This window comes from Chaetura pelagica, unplaced genomic scaffold (genome assembly GCF_000747805.2).
Source record: "Chaetura pelagica isolate M959 unplaced genomic scaffold, ChaPel_1.0 scaffold158, whole genome shotgun sequence".
Taxonomy (NCBI): Eukaryota; Metazoa; Chordata; class Aves; order Apodiformes; family Apodidae; genus Chaetura; species Chaetura pelagica.
In genome coordinates, this window is record NW_009954182.1 from 355,521 (window position 1) to 372,578 (window position 17,058).

A 17,058-nucleotide genomic window follows, 5' to 3' on the forward strand; every position below is an offset into this window, starting at 1 on the left:
GAAGCCCCGTTGTGGCTGCGGGGGGAGCGGAGCGTTCTGACCCGTTTCCCTCGGATAAGCCCGATGGGCGCTGTGCCATCCGCGGCCTCTGAGCAGAGCCCTGGGCAGCGCGCCCCTGACCGGCCTTCTTGTGAAGAAACTGCCTTTGGGAAGGGTGAGGGGCCGGGATCCCTCAGCCGGGGCGAGTCTCCCGGTACTGGGTGTATTTACCTGAGTAAATACCACAGAAGGGTAGTGCGAGTTTAGTGGGTGGTTGTTTCTTTAAATAAAGGTGAACGCTGAATGTAAATGCATTGTTTGGTTTGACTTAGCACTGCTAAGAACTGCTAAGTAATGCTAAAAAGTAGACTGAGCTGAACTAAATAACCTGTCGTCAGAATAAAATTGACTTATGTGCTTACACTGGTATCACTTAATGTGTTTATTGGGCTGACCTGCCAACAGTGGGTTAATCCCAAGGAGCCACTATGGTGGTGCTGGTGTAGGGGCAAAAGGAAAAGCCACAGCTGTTGAACAAGCAATAGGAGAGAGAGACAGAAGTACTTTCTGGGAGTTTTTTTTTCTAATGAAACATTAAAAATACTGTCATGCTGTAGAAAAGGCTAAAAAATGTGCCCTGCTAGTGTTTGAGTAAAGTAATGACAGACTTGGGATGAGCAAGAGGTGTTGTGAGTTGTAGTGCCAGATGATGATGGTGGCTGGTGTAGTAACCACATGGGATGGTGTGACTATTGTGATGATCAGCTAATATGGGTTTCTCCTGTTCTTCAGGTAAAACAAATCGAAAAACGAGACTCTGTTTTAACATCAAAAAATCAAATTGACAGGCTGACCAGACCTGGATCTTCCTATTTCAACTTGAACCCTTTTGAGGTTAGTTTGAACATTTTATACACCCTTCTGTCTTGGTAGACCAACTCCCAGATTTACTGGGTATATATTTCAGTAAAAAAGACCAAGCATATGAAACCAATTCTCTAGATTTAGATTACCACTCAGAAGGTTTACAGAAACAGAAGGGTGGTGTATATGTACTTGCTTACTTTTTCACTGGTTTATGGCAGGTGAAAACTGTATTATTTTGACATGTTTCCCTAATGGAAGACTTGGCAGATGAATGTTAGGTAATCTCTGAATGAGAATGTCACAGCTACAAGTGACACACTTTACAGGTTCTGTTCTGAGCACTCTTGACTTGGCATTTCTAGTTGTGCCTTTTCTTTTGGATGTTCATCCCACTGGACCTACATAGGGCATGGAATGAGAAGAAGGGATCTTCACTGCTCACACTAGGGAGCAGTCTGAGGAGGCACTGGGAGGTGGGTAGTTCCCTTGCACATTGTATAGTTTGATTGCAGTTGCAGTCAGTTATAAAGTCTTAAAAAGTAGAAAAGTCTGAAGAAGTAAATAAAGCAATATGATGTTCCTCTGGTTCTGGCTTTTCCTGTGTTTGTTTCTTCCTGATAGCATCTTCGTCTGCCTTTTTAAAGCCCTAGGTGCTTTTTGTAGTCTCAATTTAGGGCTGGTCATCCAGATTAGGTGACAGACTCACATTGTTCAGTACTAATAACCTGACAAGTAAATTAAGAAAACCATTTTGAAGCAGATTGTAGCTTTCGTATGAGAGAGTGGGTTTCATTTGCAATTCTTGGTGTCAGATCAGCATGCATCTGCATTGAATAGGCTCCCTTGTTACTTAGGACTTCTGTTCAGGAGATGAGTTCACAAAATAGCTCATAAGCTCTGACACATCCCTGAAGATCAGAACATAGATAAGTGGCTCGTTCATGGAAACCAAACAGTAAAATTCTCGTCTTCTTTCAAAACAATAAAATGGATACATTATTACGAAATCTTATGTTTTCTGACCAAAGTCCTCACTTATGAATGATCTAACAGTGTCTCGAAGCCACTATGAGCTTCCATTCCTGCCAAACTAAGCATTGCTACAGGAGTGGTTGAAGGTTTAGACAAATTGTGCCTATTGAGGGATGGCAGTTGTCTACATGAGACTTGAATGTGGAAGGGACATTTATTAAAGTAGAATGCCCCAAACATGTTGTCCCTTAAAAAGTTTCTGGTTTATTAGATGCAAATCCATGTCCTGAAGCAGCTCCCTGATGGGGGGAGCTTCCTGGTGGTGTGTCTGTGTGCCAGTGAACCAAGTGTTTAGTACTCGTTGCCAGGAACCTGAAACTTGGGGAGTATCATTGAACTTGCTCTGCTCTCATGGTCTCTTATAGGTCCTGCAGATGGATCCTGAAGCCACAGATGAAGAGATAAAGAAAAGATTCCGGCAGGTATTTGGCTTTTGCACTTGGAGCCTCTGGAAGGAAATTAGAACCACAGAATGGTTAGAGTTGTAAGGGACCTTAAAGATGATATGGTTCCGACCCCCCTGCATGGGCAGACAGATCTGCAGGAGGAGGTTGAGTTTTAATCAGTGCAGCAAAGAAACAGTATTAGTAGTGTCCCAGCTGAGTTTGTGGTGTAAACATCACAAACTTCAGCCAGGAAGCTGTGCTGGCTGACAGAGGAACACGCCTGCCAAGTTGGTGATGGATTATGGACTGTCTCTGTGTGTGGAAAGTGGGAGGCCAGCCTTCCAGTGTGTTGCTGAGAGCTCTGCAAATCAACAAACTGGGGCTGTCTGAGCTTGGCTGGTAAAATACCACAGGAAAAAGTTTTGAAGTCAGTGTGATGAAGTGAAAAAAGTGCATGGAATTGTGTATTGGATAAATCAAAACACTTAAATACAGAATGTGGAACAGCCAACAAAAGGAAAAAGACCCCGAGTGTTGCACATTGCAGAGTAAACCAGCAGCATGCTGCTCTTTAGGACCAGAGACAAACTTTTTGCCTGTGAACTAGAAAAGTGCCATCTCTAAAGTTCAGGAAGTTATTATTTTGCATTCCTCAGCACTGATGCAATCTCAGTTGCCATACTGTGACTGGTTTTGAACATGACAGTAGGAAAGGTCCAGGTAAACTAGAGAGTCCATAGAGCAACAGGAAAAAAAAAAAATCCATATTGGGAAAGTTTGAAAGAACTTTCTTATTCTCTGAAAGAGGAAGCTGGGGGACAGGTGCTTTGCAGCCCAAATGAGATTGCCCTGTCTGTCCTTAACAGAGACTACAGGAAGGAGTTTTAGTAGCTTTCAGTGAAGGAGCCTAAGGAAAACCTTTCCCATTCTTTATATATTTGGATGTTGGAACAGGCTTGAGGATGCTGGATTCTTGGGAGACATTGTTGGGTTAAAGGCAAACTGTTTGAAGATGATCTTTGTAGGTGTTCATATCAGCAACAGGCACTGCAGCTGGAGGGTGTTTATTTTATTCTGCACATCCCACACTGCAGTGTTTCTTCAGCAGCCTGTTTAGTACAAGGGTTGGAGCATGTCCCTGATGAGGAAAGGCTGAGAGAGCTGGGACTCTTTAGCCTGGAGAGGAGAAGGCTGAGGGGAGACCTTAGTAGTGCCTGTAGGTATCTAAAGGGTGGGTGCAAGGAGGATGGAGCCAGACTCTGTTCAGTAGTTCCCAGTGACAGGACAAGGGGCAATGGGCACAAGCTGGAACATGGGAAGTGCCATTGATATATGAGGAAAAACTTCTTTACAGTGAGGGTGACAGGGCCCTTGGACAGGCTGCCCAGGGGGGCTGTGGAGTCTCCATCTCTGGAGATTTTCAGAACCCACCTGGATGAAGCCCTGTGCTCCAGGGGATCCTGGTTTAGCAGGGGGGTTAGACTAGATGATCTCTAGAGGTCCCTTCAACTGACACAATTCAGTGATTCTGTGATTATATTTGATTTATAAGCTTTTACTCGTGCATGCTTCTACAGGTTTTCAGGTCCTTTGTCCATATACAAAGGAATATGATCTGTAATTCCTTCTATCCAAACTGTTTCCATCCTCTCACAAAAATCTCTTTGAAATACTAATCTTTTATGAAGATATTGACAGCAAGGTCCTTTCTTTCTCTTGCAGTTGTCGATTTTGGTGCATCCAGACAAAAACCAAGACGATGCAGATAGAGCCCAGAAGGCATTTGAAGGTACTGCTCTCACTTTCCCAGGGCTGGTGTATGGCAGTAGTTGCACTGCTCGTTCTTTGTAGCTGGTTTAGGGGTTGGTTGGAGTGGAGGCCCCAGTGCACGAGGGGGTGACATTTCCCCAGCGCTGTCACTAGATGGTGTGTTTACACCTCCCTGGACCCAGCCGCAGCTGTTCAGGTTATTCAAGAAACACTCTAATCTGTGCATGAGATTTGATTGAGAGACCCTATGACAGAAGGAATGTCATGGTTTTAGGTGTGTGCTTTGCATTATGGTGACGTGTTGTGCACCTTAAACTTGCCTCATGGCGTATAACTAAATCACTTGATAGGACTGACACTTTGACCCTGCTGACTTCAAAAGGTGTCTTGCAGTCTCTGCCACCACTGTACCCCAACTCTCATTTGATTAATTAAGATATGAGTTGTATTTAAATGTATTTAGATGTATTTTTAAAAAACACAACCCAAAAAAACCCAAGCAAACACCCCCTCCAAAATTCTAGGAATCATAATTTGTACGATCAACAAGCAGCCATCCTGTGATGCCTTGTGACTGCAACTGCTGATAATATTAATGTTGATCCTTTTTATTAGCTGTAGACAAAGCATACAAGTTGCTGCTAGATCAAGAGCAAAAGAAGAGGGCCTTGGATGTGATACAGGCAGGAAAAGAGTATGTGGAACACACTGTAAGTATTCCATAGGAACATCCAGGGGTGGGAGCAGGCAGTAATCAGTCCTTTGTAATTTGCTTTATGCTACATCTGCTGCATGTTGAGGCCATTAAAAGGTGAGCTGAACAAACCTCATAATGAAGCTGTGCCGGTGGACTCTCAGCTCTTCATGGCATGAACAAATGTGCTTTATCCAAGACTGCTGTTGAGCTCAGTGCAAGATAATTCGGTGAAATTCAGTACTTGAAATAATTAGGTCAGACCACATGATCTAACCTATTATTTTTTGAAGTCTGTGAATAAATGATGCAGTTCAAATATGTATAGGTGGAAAAAAAATAGGTGGTGACAGCAGGAAACTGGACCTATATGATAAGAAAAGTAGCTTGGATTGCATTGGCCAAGAAGTTAGCTGAGTGATGTGGGTGGACCAAAACATGACAACCTTGAGAAAGCAGATGATCCAGGAGAAGTTGGATACTCTAAAGCAAGGAACACTTTGTATTTTGCTAGTTGCTGTTAGTCTTTTGAATATTACAAAGGAAAATTAACTTGCTAGTTTGAATGGTGTGTATTGGATATGAGTATATCTTTAAAACAAAACAAAAATAGAACAACAAAAGACTGTGTTGAATTAATAGTATCTAACATAGTATTTTTTAATTACTGTACTTCATGTGGTAGTGATCTTGTATGTGTTTTTCTGGACCTTGGACCAGGAGGTTTTGGTCTAAAATAAAACATTGATCCAAGTAAAAAACTGTCATCCAGAGTTCTTCCCACACAGTGGAGCAGGAATACAGAACTACTTGGGTACAGTTATGTGAGCCCTATAACATTTTTTCAGCTTGTATTTTTGTTCTTAATCTTTAGGTGAAAGAAAAAAAGAAACAGCTGAAGAAGGATGGAAAACCTCCCACTGTAGAAGAGGATGATCCTGAAGTTGTAAGTCATACCCTGTTCAGAGAAACAGGGTAGTACAAAAATGTATTCTGAGTAATTAAGAGTCAAACCCGTTACAGGAGTATTTATTAGACTTGTTAGATTGTTGTAAATCCTTGCACTTACAGAAGAATACTGAGAGTACTGTGTGTGGGGCCCATGCATTTAAAAAATAGTTTAACTGTAGTGTAAAGAGTATATATATGGTAGGATCATCGAGTGATGTGGGTGTGAAGGGACCTTGAAGGTCATCTAGTTCCAACCCTTCCTGCATGGGCAGGGACACCTCCCACTACACCATCCAGCTTGGCCTTGAATGCTTCCAGGGAGGGGAAGTGACATTAGATAGATAAAACTATTCAGTTCTTCCATTGGAGCAAGTTTTACTGCTTGCACATCATGCAGTCTGTGTTGAATTTAATACAGAATCATAGAATCATCAAGGTTGAAAAAGACCTTCAAGATCATCAAGTCCAATCCTCCACCCTACAGCTCCCAACCACTAAACCATTTTATGAAGCACCCTCTCCAGCACCTCCATGTCCTTCCTATCCTGTGATGCCCAGGAGTTTCTTGTACTCTGAATGCTGGAACAGAGGTGTTCTTGCTGCCAGCAGAGGCACCTATAGACCCCGCTGTAGCATCTCTGAAATGTGCTCTTGGTGATACTTTGCAGTACAAGCTGTTTCACCTGCTTGTTCCATATAGATACATGTGCTGTTCTGCAACAAACCAGTGTTATTTAAAGACATGACATAACTTAGTTCTTCTTACCTGGCTTGTAGCCTGAAAAAGTCAAGTGCTATTAGAGGCTTTGACAGAATGATGGGTGTTTATCAGACTCTGACATAATTAGTCTGTCTATTTTTTTTCTCTACAAAGCGATTTTTTTCTTCTTGATATCACCAGAGTAACCCTGTAACAGTCTTATTTCCCATTGATTTTGAGATGTCTCTTGCTGGTTTTTTATTAATGAAGTTATTTTTAAGTATACTGATATTTCCTACTGGAAAGCCAGTGCCAGACTTTTACAACACATCCATCAAGAAGATCTGCTGGGTAATTACTGTCTAAACGGTGACCAGTTTGCCTTTTTTGTCAGCATTGCAAGACTTAACAGAAGAATTAGAGAGCTTGAAATGCACAGTTATATTTAGGCATAGCTTCATGAATACAAATGAAGATGAGACTAATAAGAGACTAATAGCTGTTTCCTGATGTCTGGGGGGGAATTTAATCAGCAGTGGTTTATACCTTTTCAAATGCTTCTGCTACTGACTCCTGTCAGGGCAGGATATGGGGTTATGTGGGCATACACGTACTTTGCATTCTTCAGCATTTTGATGTAAAACAGACTTCTCTAACTTTGTTAATGGGCGTTTATTTTAAGACTGGGTTTGTGGTTTGCAGTTCAAACAGGCTGTGTACAAGCAGACAATGAAGCTCTTTGCTGAACTGGAAATTAAGAGGAAAGAAAGAGAAGCAAAAGAAATGCATGAAAGGTATGAGCCACATTCTGCTTGTGCACTTCAGGCTCTTCTTCCCCCATTATGCTTCTTCTGAAAAAATAAAAAATCACAGAATCTTAGAAAAGTCTAAGTTGGAGCAGACTTCTGGATATCATCTTGTCCAGCCTCCCACTGAAAGCAGAGCCTTGGGTTAGATTCATAAGGGTCTTGTCAAACTGACTTCCAGTGATGTGTTCCACCACTTCTCTGGGAAACCTGTGGGCTTTAGACCTCTGTGCTATAGAAATGCAAACAGGCAGCTTGCCCTCCTGTGTTTAAGACATTAGTATATTTGGTGTGCTTGTATGCCTCTGTGTGTCCACATGGAGCCAAGGCAGTGACATGGTGACATGTATCTGCATGCTGTTAGCACGCAAAGAATTGATTTTAGTGTTAACTAAGTGCCAGAAATACTGTGGCACATGTGATCCTGAATATTTTAAGTGTTTTGATCACATGTTGCCTGAGTGCTCACTCTTGATGTACTTCATAAAGCAGGGTTTCTGTACTGATCAGTGAAGACAGTCTGGGAGTTGGCTGCAGGACATTGTTTTTGATTACAGATTAAAATTAGGGTAAAAAAAAATTCATTCTTGCCTTCAAGTGCTTATTAACTTCTCAACAGTTTTAGAGCCTTAGCGCCATAGTTATGAAGGAGTCCAAGTTGTTTTGCCAAGCAAGAGAAACTGACTCACTTATGAAGTGCATGGCTTGCTGCCAGGGGTGTCAGGCCATCTTCTTGCTGCTCCTCCAGATTTGAAAATACATTCTATTAGCGGCGTTATTTTAGATGTGTGTATTTGTCTCTTCTGATAAGTGCTTTAATCTGCCAAGAAATGCAAAGAGCTTTTTGAGATGTTTTGAAAGTATTACTGTGTTTTTTGAAAGTCGGTGTTTGTGGGTTCATAACCTCTTTGTGGGATCCCTTCCAGGAAGCGGCAGAGGGAAGAGGAAATTGAGGCCCAAGAGAAAGCAAAGCGAGAGCGGGAGTGGCAGAAGAACTTTGAGGTAACCTCAGCAATTCTTGGCCATGCTGCAGGGAACTCCTTAGAGAGGAGAGACATAACTAAGATGCTGCACACGCCTGGGTTTGGCCCTTGCGTGGGGAGAAGGGTGCACAGAGAGGCGCTGGTGTCACCTTCCCAGAAAGCAGCCTGGTAGCTCAAGGTGTAGGATTTTTCATCTTGGTTGGCAGATCCTTCTTGTCCCTAGTCAGAAATTCAAATTACTGCCTAGCCCAATTTGCTGCTGACCTATAAAACTTAATCTGGCAGCTGTTCAACCACAAGTGTGGGCTGTTGCTGGTAGGTCTCAGTCTGGTTATCACTCACAGAATTTGTGTCTCCAGTGACTATCAGAGACCTGAATGACAGTCACTTCCCTTCAACCCTTTATCACTGTATTCAAGGTTCATCCATAAGAAGTAGCTTTCTGGTTGTTGTGCAGCTATGCTAGGTGTCAAACCTACACCTTGCCAAAATATCTGATCTCTGACTCTTCCCTCATTACACCCCAAAGGGGAAATCTTGTGACACATTGGGCATGGTGGGTAGGAAAGAAGTCAGTAACAGTGTGCAGGACCTCATGAAAAGATGAGTTAAGATTGTTAATTTAATTCAAAGCTGGATCCCAGTCTATATTTAAGAAGACTTTAAAAAAGAGGGTACGTGGGAGGGAAGTGTGTGGGTTGGACTGGCATTCTGTGGAAGGTTGGTAACTAGGTTGTTTCTGGAGACTCAGCTGGGAAGAGTTCATGTTCATGTGCTATATAAAATGGATATAATAGATTAGATATTCAGGAAAATTTGTGCAGCGCTGCTGTGTTGAGTGCACTGGGAGTTTTGTCATGTAATGCTAGAGAGAGAAACGAGTGTGTCACTGACCTTGCTGGTGGCCAGAGCTCTGTGTTGTCAGGCCAGAATGGCCAGAGAACTTGGGTGTCAGAATCATCAAGGGTGGAAAAGACCTTCAAGATCATCAAGTCCAACCACCCACCCTACAACCCCCAACCACTAAACCATCTCCTTAAACACCACGTCTACCCCTTTTTTGAACCCCACCAGGGATGGTGCCTCCATCACCTCCCTGGGCAGCCTGTTCCAAGGCCTCACCGCTCTTTCTGGGAAGAAATGTTTCCTAATATCCAGCCTGAACCTTCCTTGGTCCAACATTACCCCATTTCCTCTTGTCCTCTCACTAGTCACCAGGGAGAAGAGGCAACACCCACCTCACCACAGCCTCCTCTCAGGCAGTTGTAGAGGGTAATGAGGTTTCCCCTCAGCCTCCTCTTCTCCAGGCTGAACAGCCCCAGCTCCCTCAGCCTCTCCTTATAGGGCTAGTTCTCAAGACCCCTCATCAGCCTGGTTGCCCTTCTCTGCACTGTCATTGTTGTGAGGATGCATTAAAGCAGAGCAGCTGAGGAAATATGAGCAAGTATTACAAGCAAATAGTGATGGACCAAACAGGGGAGCTGCAGAGCTGTTGATAGTGCAGCTTCAAGAACCTGCATGTCATCAACCACTCCTAGAGAGCTGAACCTCTCCACTTTCAGGTATCTTCTCCTGCCTTGCTGGTGTCATAGAATCATAGAACGGCTATGTTTGGAAGGGACCTTAAAGATCATCTAGATCCAACCACCTGCATGGGCAGGGACACCTTCCACCAGCCCAGGTTGCTCCAAGCCCCATCCAACCTGCCCGTCAACACTTCCAGGGACGGGGCAGCCACAGCTTCTCTGGGCAACCTGTTCCAGTGTCTCACCACCCTTACAGCAAAGAATTTCCTCCTGATGTCTAATCTAAATCTGCCCTCTTCGAGTTTGAATCCATCCCCCTTGTCCTCTCACTCCCTGCTCTTATCTAAAGCACCTCCCCAGCTTTCCTGAAGCCCCTTCAGGCACTGGAGGGTGCTCTAAGGTCTCCGTAGAGCCTTCTCCAGGCTGAACAACCCCAATTCTTAGCCTGTCCTCATAGGTGAGGTGCTCCAGTCTTCTGATCATCTCTGTGGCCTCCTCTGGACTCGTTCCATGTCCTTCATATGTTTGGGCTCCACATGTGGACACAGTTCTTCAGATTGGGTCTCACAAGAGCTGAGTAGATAGAGGGGCAGAATCAACTCCCTTGACCTCCTGGCCACACTTCTTTTGGTGCAGCCCAGGACAGGGTTGGTTTCTGAGCTGCAAGTGCACATTGTTCATGTTGAGCTTCTCATCCACCATCACCCTCAAGTCCTTCTCTGGGCTGTTCTTGATCCAAATTGTGCTTGGGATTGCCCTGAGCCAGGTCCATTTAATTCACATGAAAAGACAATATCAAAGTTGGGTGTTAATGTCCAAAATGGATCAGTAGAATACGCAAGACTAAGCAGGCTGTTTCTGCTAGTGACCATCACTGAGAGAAGGTGCTTGGAGATAATAACATGTGAATTCTTGGCTGCTCCTGTATGTGTACTATTGAAGCATCTGCCTTAAAAGTGTGTCCAAAAAGAGAACGTGTGTTGCTGCTTCAAATTATGTTTAAACCATAAGGAAAAAAACAAAACAAAACAACAATTCCAACACAAAAATCCCAGCCTTTAAAAGTGCTCATGTTGTACCTGTGCATTGTTGTTCTGGGCTTTCCTACTGCAGCCCTTGTCTGCGTCCTAGTTCTGATCCTGTACCTTTGCCCTAAAGACCTGTAGGTTTTGTCCCTCATGTATGTTCTGTAGTATTCCTGAATCCTCTTAGGAATACCTGTGTCATCCAAGTGGTTGCTTGCTGGTTCTAGAAGCTATTCATAGGCTCCCTTCAGGGAGTATTTGATGTGTTTGAGAAGTAGCAGGCTGCTTTCTCCCACCTCACCCTAAAAACTCACTTTCTTAGTAATTTCAAGAATATCTTCCACCCACAAACTGTAAGGAACAAAAAGGTTAGAACCTTTGCTGTACAGTCTTATCCCTGGCAAAGTTGTCACCACAGAATGGTTGGAATGGACCTCTGACATCCATCTGGTCCAGCCCCCCTGATCAAGCAGGGTCATCTAGAGCCAGTTACCCAGGATCATGTCCAGAGGGCTTTTGAATATTCTCAGTGATGTGGAGACTCCACAACCTCTCTGGGCAACCTGTTCCAGTGCTCAGTCACTCTCAATAAAAATGTGTTCCCAGATGTTCAGATGGAGCCTCCTGTGTTCCAGTTTGTGCCCATGGCATCAGGTCCTGGCACTGGACATGACCAAGAAGGGCCTGGTTCAGTCTTCTTTCCACCATAGAATCATTAAATTGTTCAGGCTGGAGAAGGCCTGTGAGATCATCCAGTCCAGTCTTTAAGCCATGCTTCAGATACTTGAACATATTTATGAGATTCCCCCTCTGAGCCTTGTCTTCTCCAGGCTGAACAGTCCCAGCTCTCTTGGCATTTTCTCAAATGAGAGATGCTCCAATTCTTGAATCATCTCTTTTTGCTCTCTGTTGGACTCTCTCCAGTATGTCCCTGTCTCTTGTGTACTGGGGAGCCCAGCACTGGACACAGCAATCCAGGGCAGTGTCTGGAGGGGAAGGTTCGTTTCCCTCCACCTGCTGCCCATGCTTTGCCTAATGCAGCTCAGGACAGCACTCACCTTCTGTGCAGCAAGGGTATGTTGCTGCCTTGTGTTCAACCTGGTGTCCACCAGCTTCTTTTCTACCAACCAGGTTTTCAACTAGGTGGCCTCCAGCATGTTCTGGTGCCAGGGCTTGTTCTTCCCCAGTGGCAGGACTTTGCACTTCTCCTTGTTGGACTGCTTTTGGTTCCTGTCAGCTCATTTCTCCAGCCTGTTGAGGTCCCTCGGGGGGAGGGAGGGCAGTGGGGCAGGCAGCGGTTGTGGCCAGAGCCTGTGTGCAAGACCTGTAGTGAAGGCAGAGCCGTGGTCAGGTGGGCCTTGAGTGTGTGAATTCCACACTGTGAACTGCATCATCCCTGGACTTAACTGTTTCCTACTGTGAAAACATCAGCCTGTAGGGATCATAGGTGTTTTTTGTCGGGAGTGGTTTTTTTATTTTTCAGGAGGGCTTTCTACTGCTCTCCAGGTCGGCCAGTAGGGGAGAAGAGAATGCACCAGAGACCTTTTCTCTTTGTGTTTTTGTGATGCAGCTTGGAGCAAGAAGCCTGAGCCAAGTCAGCAGTCAGCATTTTCCTTCTCTCTGTCTCCAATATGCAGCACAGCAAAGCTGGCTTAAGGGTGGGAGACAGAGTAAGGAAATGGCATTTTTGGCACACACAAATTAGGAATGTCCATTGGAGATGAGGTTTCTTGTTCTGTTTGCACACCAGAGGGATTCAGCAGACTCATGTCAGGACTGCAGAACCCAAGCTGGTTGCTTTTGAAACAAGAAACCAGGATAGTGCTTATACTGGTGTTTTGAAGTTCATTTGTAGTTCCACTGTGCTGTGTCTGTTGCTCTGACTCTGCACAGTGTATGTGCTGGTGCTACATTCTGGAGAAGGGGGAAATTGCTACTGAGCTCTTAAAACTGGTATGTACTGTCTTCTGGCTCTTGCCCTTTTTAACTCCTTGTTTCCTCTCTGTCATTCCCAGGAAAGTCGGGATGGTCGTGTGGACAGCTGGAGAAATTTCCAGGCAAATACAAAAGGGAAGAAAGAAAAGAAAAACAGGACCTTCCTGAGACCTCCCAAAGTAAAAATGGAGCAGCGTGAATGATTCTGGCAGCACTGCCCAAGTGCAGCTTCTCAGTCCCCTCCCTGCTTTTAAGGACTCATTGGCACCTAGAGTAAGAATTGCTTTTCAGTAGACTGTTTGTTTCCTGTACAATTATCAGTCAAAGTATTTTTTGTACTCCGTCTGTTTGAACTAGGGCCATAGTATGAACTCAGCCAGGAACCCACTACATGTGGAACACTTGGCTTAGGAGGGTCCCTGCCATTCTTGCTGTCCTGTTTGTCTGCTGCCCTGTAACTTGATGTTTTGTACTTCACAGATTGTGCTGTTTCACCACTTCCATTTCTAGTTTGAGAGCTGAACAAAGTATTGTAAAGAGTTCTGTACCTTTCCAGATACCATCTTTCTCAGCAAGTTCTGCTTCAAGGAGGTCCAAACTGACTCTGGGAATCTGCTTCCAGCACTGTGCAGTGCAGCTGAGCTGCAGTTAAAGTTCTGCAGTTCCTCACTGAACTGAATAGTGCTTGGAAGGACCCTTCCCTTAAGATCTGATTTCCAAAATAAAATCCCAGCTCTCAGGCTTAGACTTCTGTTAATCTCAGATCAACTGGGCACTTCCTGTAAAGGAAAAATAACTTCTCTTCATTAATAGTTAAGTTGCAATGGTCTGTATGTAAAATAAATTTTTACCCAAGTTACTTGTTTATTTTTTTTTTCTTCTTGGAATTATGCAGAAATACTGAACTGTTCTGCTCTTCAGTGTGAACACTTTCCCTGGTAAGGGTTCTGTCATCTCCAAGTCTGTTCTGACTTGAATTCTAAAGTGACAGTCCTGCAGCCTGGCACCCAGGGGGACAGGGAGAGGGCTCTTGTTCCCTGTATGCTGCCCGGGTGATACAGATGTGCCAGTCTGTGCTGAAAACTGAGCTTATTGCTGTGCCTCTGGGGAGCATGGGTGGATTGGGAGGACTCGTGAACCTCTTAGGAGTGTAACTCCTCAGCTATGGGAGGAGCTCAAAGTCCTGAATTCTGATTTTTAAAATCCCACTTTGTGTGTGTGAGTTTTTAAGAGATTCTCAAGTGTTGAGAAGCATTCCAAATGGAGTGTACTACAGATTCACATGTGCCTGGCAGACCTTTATGCAAACTCTTCCCATGTGCTGTCATGGCCATTCCCATACTTGGGTCCTGTGTGTAGCTGCTGCTGGGAAGATCCTGCTTGTTTTCCTCCTCAGTGCCCTCAGCCAGCTCCTTTCACTGACCTGCTGCCTCACACCCCCTCATCTTCAAATGAGTGCATCCTTGGTGCTGCCCTTTGTGTCTCAGGCACTGGCCAGGTCTCTACAGAATGATCTGCTGAACATGTAGACATGCCTAGAACATTTCACTGGATGTTCACCAGATTAGCAAAATACCATGAGGTAGAAAAACTATTCAGAAAGGCTAGACCAAGTTGTGGCAGCTAGGGAAAGTCTGAGTGACCAGCCAGATCCTGATAAAACATCAACCACTGTGTTAGTTAACATTTATCTTAGTCTGGCAGACATGGTGATGTGCTCCAAAACAGTTGCCCGCCCTTTCTCCTTGGGCAGTACCAACTCTGTTGTTGCATGTGATTTGTATTTCAGGACTGTACTTCTGGGGAATTAACTACAGAGGCATTCAGGTGGGAGAGATCAAGGGCCTGTGCTCTCCTCTTCCACAGGAGAGTTTCTTTCTCTGCCCTCTTGAAATGGAGAGAAGCTGTGAGAGGTTGGCCTTAGTGTAGGAAATTTCCCTCAAGGAATGTTTGGCTGTTGCAGGGAGTTATCTAGAGCCAACAGGCTGTCTTGACTTCCTTTGCCCCTTGCTAGCTGCAAAGTGAGCAAGACCTCCCCTGCCTGGGCAGCTGAGCGCTGCAACTCACAAGAAGAAAAAGGACATCACCTCCAGTCTTGTGCACCAGCCCAGCGTGCCCAGGCCCAACAGTGAGGAGCTGCCACAGCTGGGTGCAAAACCTCCCTGGTTTTGTTTTCCAGAGCTGCCGGCAGTGCAGCTCCTGCCGCTGGGGGCTCCCGTTCCTGCAGCTCCAGGGGTGTTTGCTCCTGGGAAGGTGAAGCTCCCACAGCCATGGCTTCGTGTTGCACACAAAACGGGCAGATGCCTGGGAGTGCTGCTCCTCGTGGCTGGCCTCCCATCCTTCCTGCTCTGAGCTCAGTGTCACAGTGAGCACCACGCACTCTTTAGATAGATCTGGGATGTAGCTGAGCTGCCTGACTCCATCGTGAGGCTCAACAGCTGGGAAGCCTTCCTGTCACACCCCTGAGGGGCTCCAAGGGCAAGAATGGACATGCACCTTGGTGCAACTGGGTCTTTCTTTTGTAGGAGGAGATCTCTTCCTCAGCCTATTCAGTGCCCTTAAAATGGACTCTTCTGCTTTACTGGCCTCCCTTGCTCCCATTCCTATTCCCTTTCTGGGATATTCATTTGCCCTGCAACAGCAGGCAAGTCCAGACCTAGCATTAATATAAAGCTGCAAAGACCTGAGCTTCACAGCCACTGCTGGATTCTCATTGAAGCAAACAATTATGTAATCTGAAAATAATTAGTGAGATTTATGTGTCACCTATGTTCTCAGGTCTGGGCAAACTGCTTCCTTTTCAAATGCTGGAAGTCCTTGTCTGGGCACTTTTGTAACAGTTTTTCTCAGTGGTTTGCAGGATGATGACTTGGAGAGCACCCGCAAAGGAAAATAACTGGCTCATGTGCCAGTGCAATTGTTGGAATTCAACACACAGAACTGAAATGTTTTGGGAAAGGACCTCTGTAGGTGGTTAGCTTGATTTTCTGTTTGAAGTGGGGCTGTCAGTAATGCTAGGCAAGGTCAGCTGTGGCTTTACCCAGCCAAGTGGTAAGGACCAGACCCTTGGTCCCCCGGGGTTCCTGTCCCAGGGATTCACAGCTCTTCTAGCAAAAATACTTCACCAATGTCCATCCTGACAGCCTACTGCCTAGTTTACACCATACACCTAGTCTTACACACTAGTTTGTGGTTGTTGCCCCTTGTCACACCATTTGCCACTACTGAGGAGAGTTTGCTTCCCTCCTCTGCAACTCCTGTTCCAACAGCTGCAGGCAGTGATCAGATTGTCCCTCCCAGTCCATGGTGGCAGCTCTGTCAATGCCTCACTAGTTCTCCATATCCCTTTTGAGTTGCACACACTGCTCCAGGTGCAGCATCACCAGAACGAAGCAGAGAGGATACTAACTGTCCTCATTCTCCTGGCCATGCTCCTGTCTCCTGGTTTGAGCCAGGATTAAGCCAATTTTCCTTTTACTGATTGGCTTCATCCTGGCTCAAACCAGGACATCCTCCTAGTATAGTCTAGTTTTCCTCACTCACAGGAGCACTCTGGCAACCTTCACTGTTGAAGAAGGACATAGTTAAACTGGTGCAACTTTGCTGTTTGGTTGAGAAATGGAGGTGTTTGCTGCTGCATTTTGCAGCTGGGTGTCTGGAAGGCTTAGATGAGGGAACTACAGGACGTCCAACAGCCAATCCCTTCTGATAGTGCAGGTTGTGTGTCTTCTGATGCACTTTCAACATGCTTTTGTGCACCGACCAGCTGTGAAAGCCTGGCCCTTTGGGGCTGTTCCAAACCTCACACCTCCTTCCTTTCAGAAACAAGTGCTGGTTCTGAACAGCAAAGAAAACCTAACAACGTTTCCTTTTTGAACAACTGTTGGTGAATAAAGGGAGCAGGCAGAAACATGTTATTTCTTGCTATGTCATGAGCGACTCAGGTGGATGTTATGCCCATGACATAAGTGGTGCCACTGCCACAGCCCTCGTCTGGGGAAATCCCATGACAAACTCGAGCAGAGCAACCCCAGAGCTGCTGCCCTGGGACCGCCGCAGCCAGAGGGGCTGGGTCCCCCAGCTTCCATCCACGCTCTCTTCCTAGGCTGAAGGAGCACAGGAACTGAGAGGGGTTTGTAGCGCTGCAAAGAGGGCAAGGAAAGTAGCTGCTACAGCTGAGAATATTGTTCTGGCTGCTCTTTTCCCGCACGGCGACTCAGCACAGGCTCCTCCGGAGCTTCTGCCCCGCTGCCGCAAATCTCCGCCTCCGCTGGAAGCGTTTGAACGAGCCCTCGCCAAGGTACTGGAAGGCAACGACCAGCCCAGAGGAGGGACCTGCCGAGGGCGCTGGGCCCCTCACTGAGCCCAGAACCCTCCTGCCTGGATCAGGGCAGGGGCCCCAGG

At 45.6% G+C, this 17,058-nt stretch overlaps 2 protein-coding genes across 2 annotated transcripts in view; one reads left to right on the top strand and one right to left on the bottom strand.

The window, feature by feature from the left end:
* Positions 1-79, bottom strand: part of ATPIF1 (ATPase inhibitory factor 1) — a 1,109-nt gene extending 1,030 nt beyond the window's left edge. The window contains exon 1 of the mRNA XM_010002910.1: positions 42-79. Within this exon, the coding sequence (XP_010001212.1) occupies positions 42-79 (38 nt within the window). The remainder of the gene's footprint in view (positions 1-41) is intronic.
* Positions 80-714: 635 nt separating this feature from the next.
* DNAJC8 (DnaJ (Hsp40) homolog, subfamily C, member 8) lies at positions 715-13,513 on the top strand. The gene is made up of 8 exons (XM_010002911.1): positions 715-873; positions 2,244-2,300; positions 3,987-4,053; positions 4,650-4,744; positions 5,603-5,674; positions 7,082-7,173; positions 8,112-8,187; positions 12,735-13,513. The coding sequence occupies exons 1-8, from the start codon at positions 715-717 to the stop codon at positions 12,855-12,857; spliced, it is 741 nt and encodes a 246-aa protein (XP_010001213.1). The 3' UTR covers positions 12,858-13,513.
* The last annotated feature ends 3,545 nt before the right edge of the window (positions 13,514-17,058 follow it).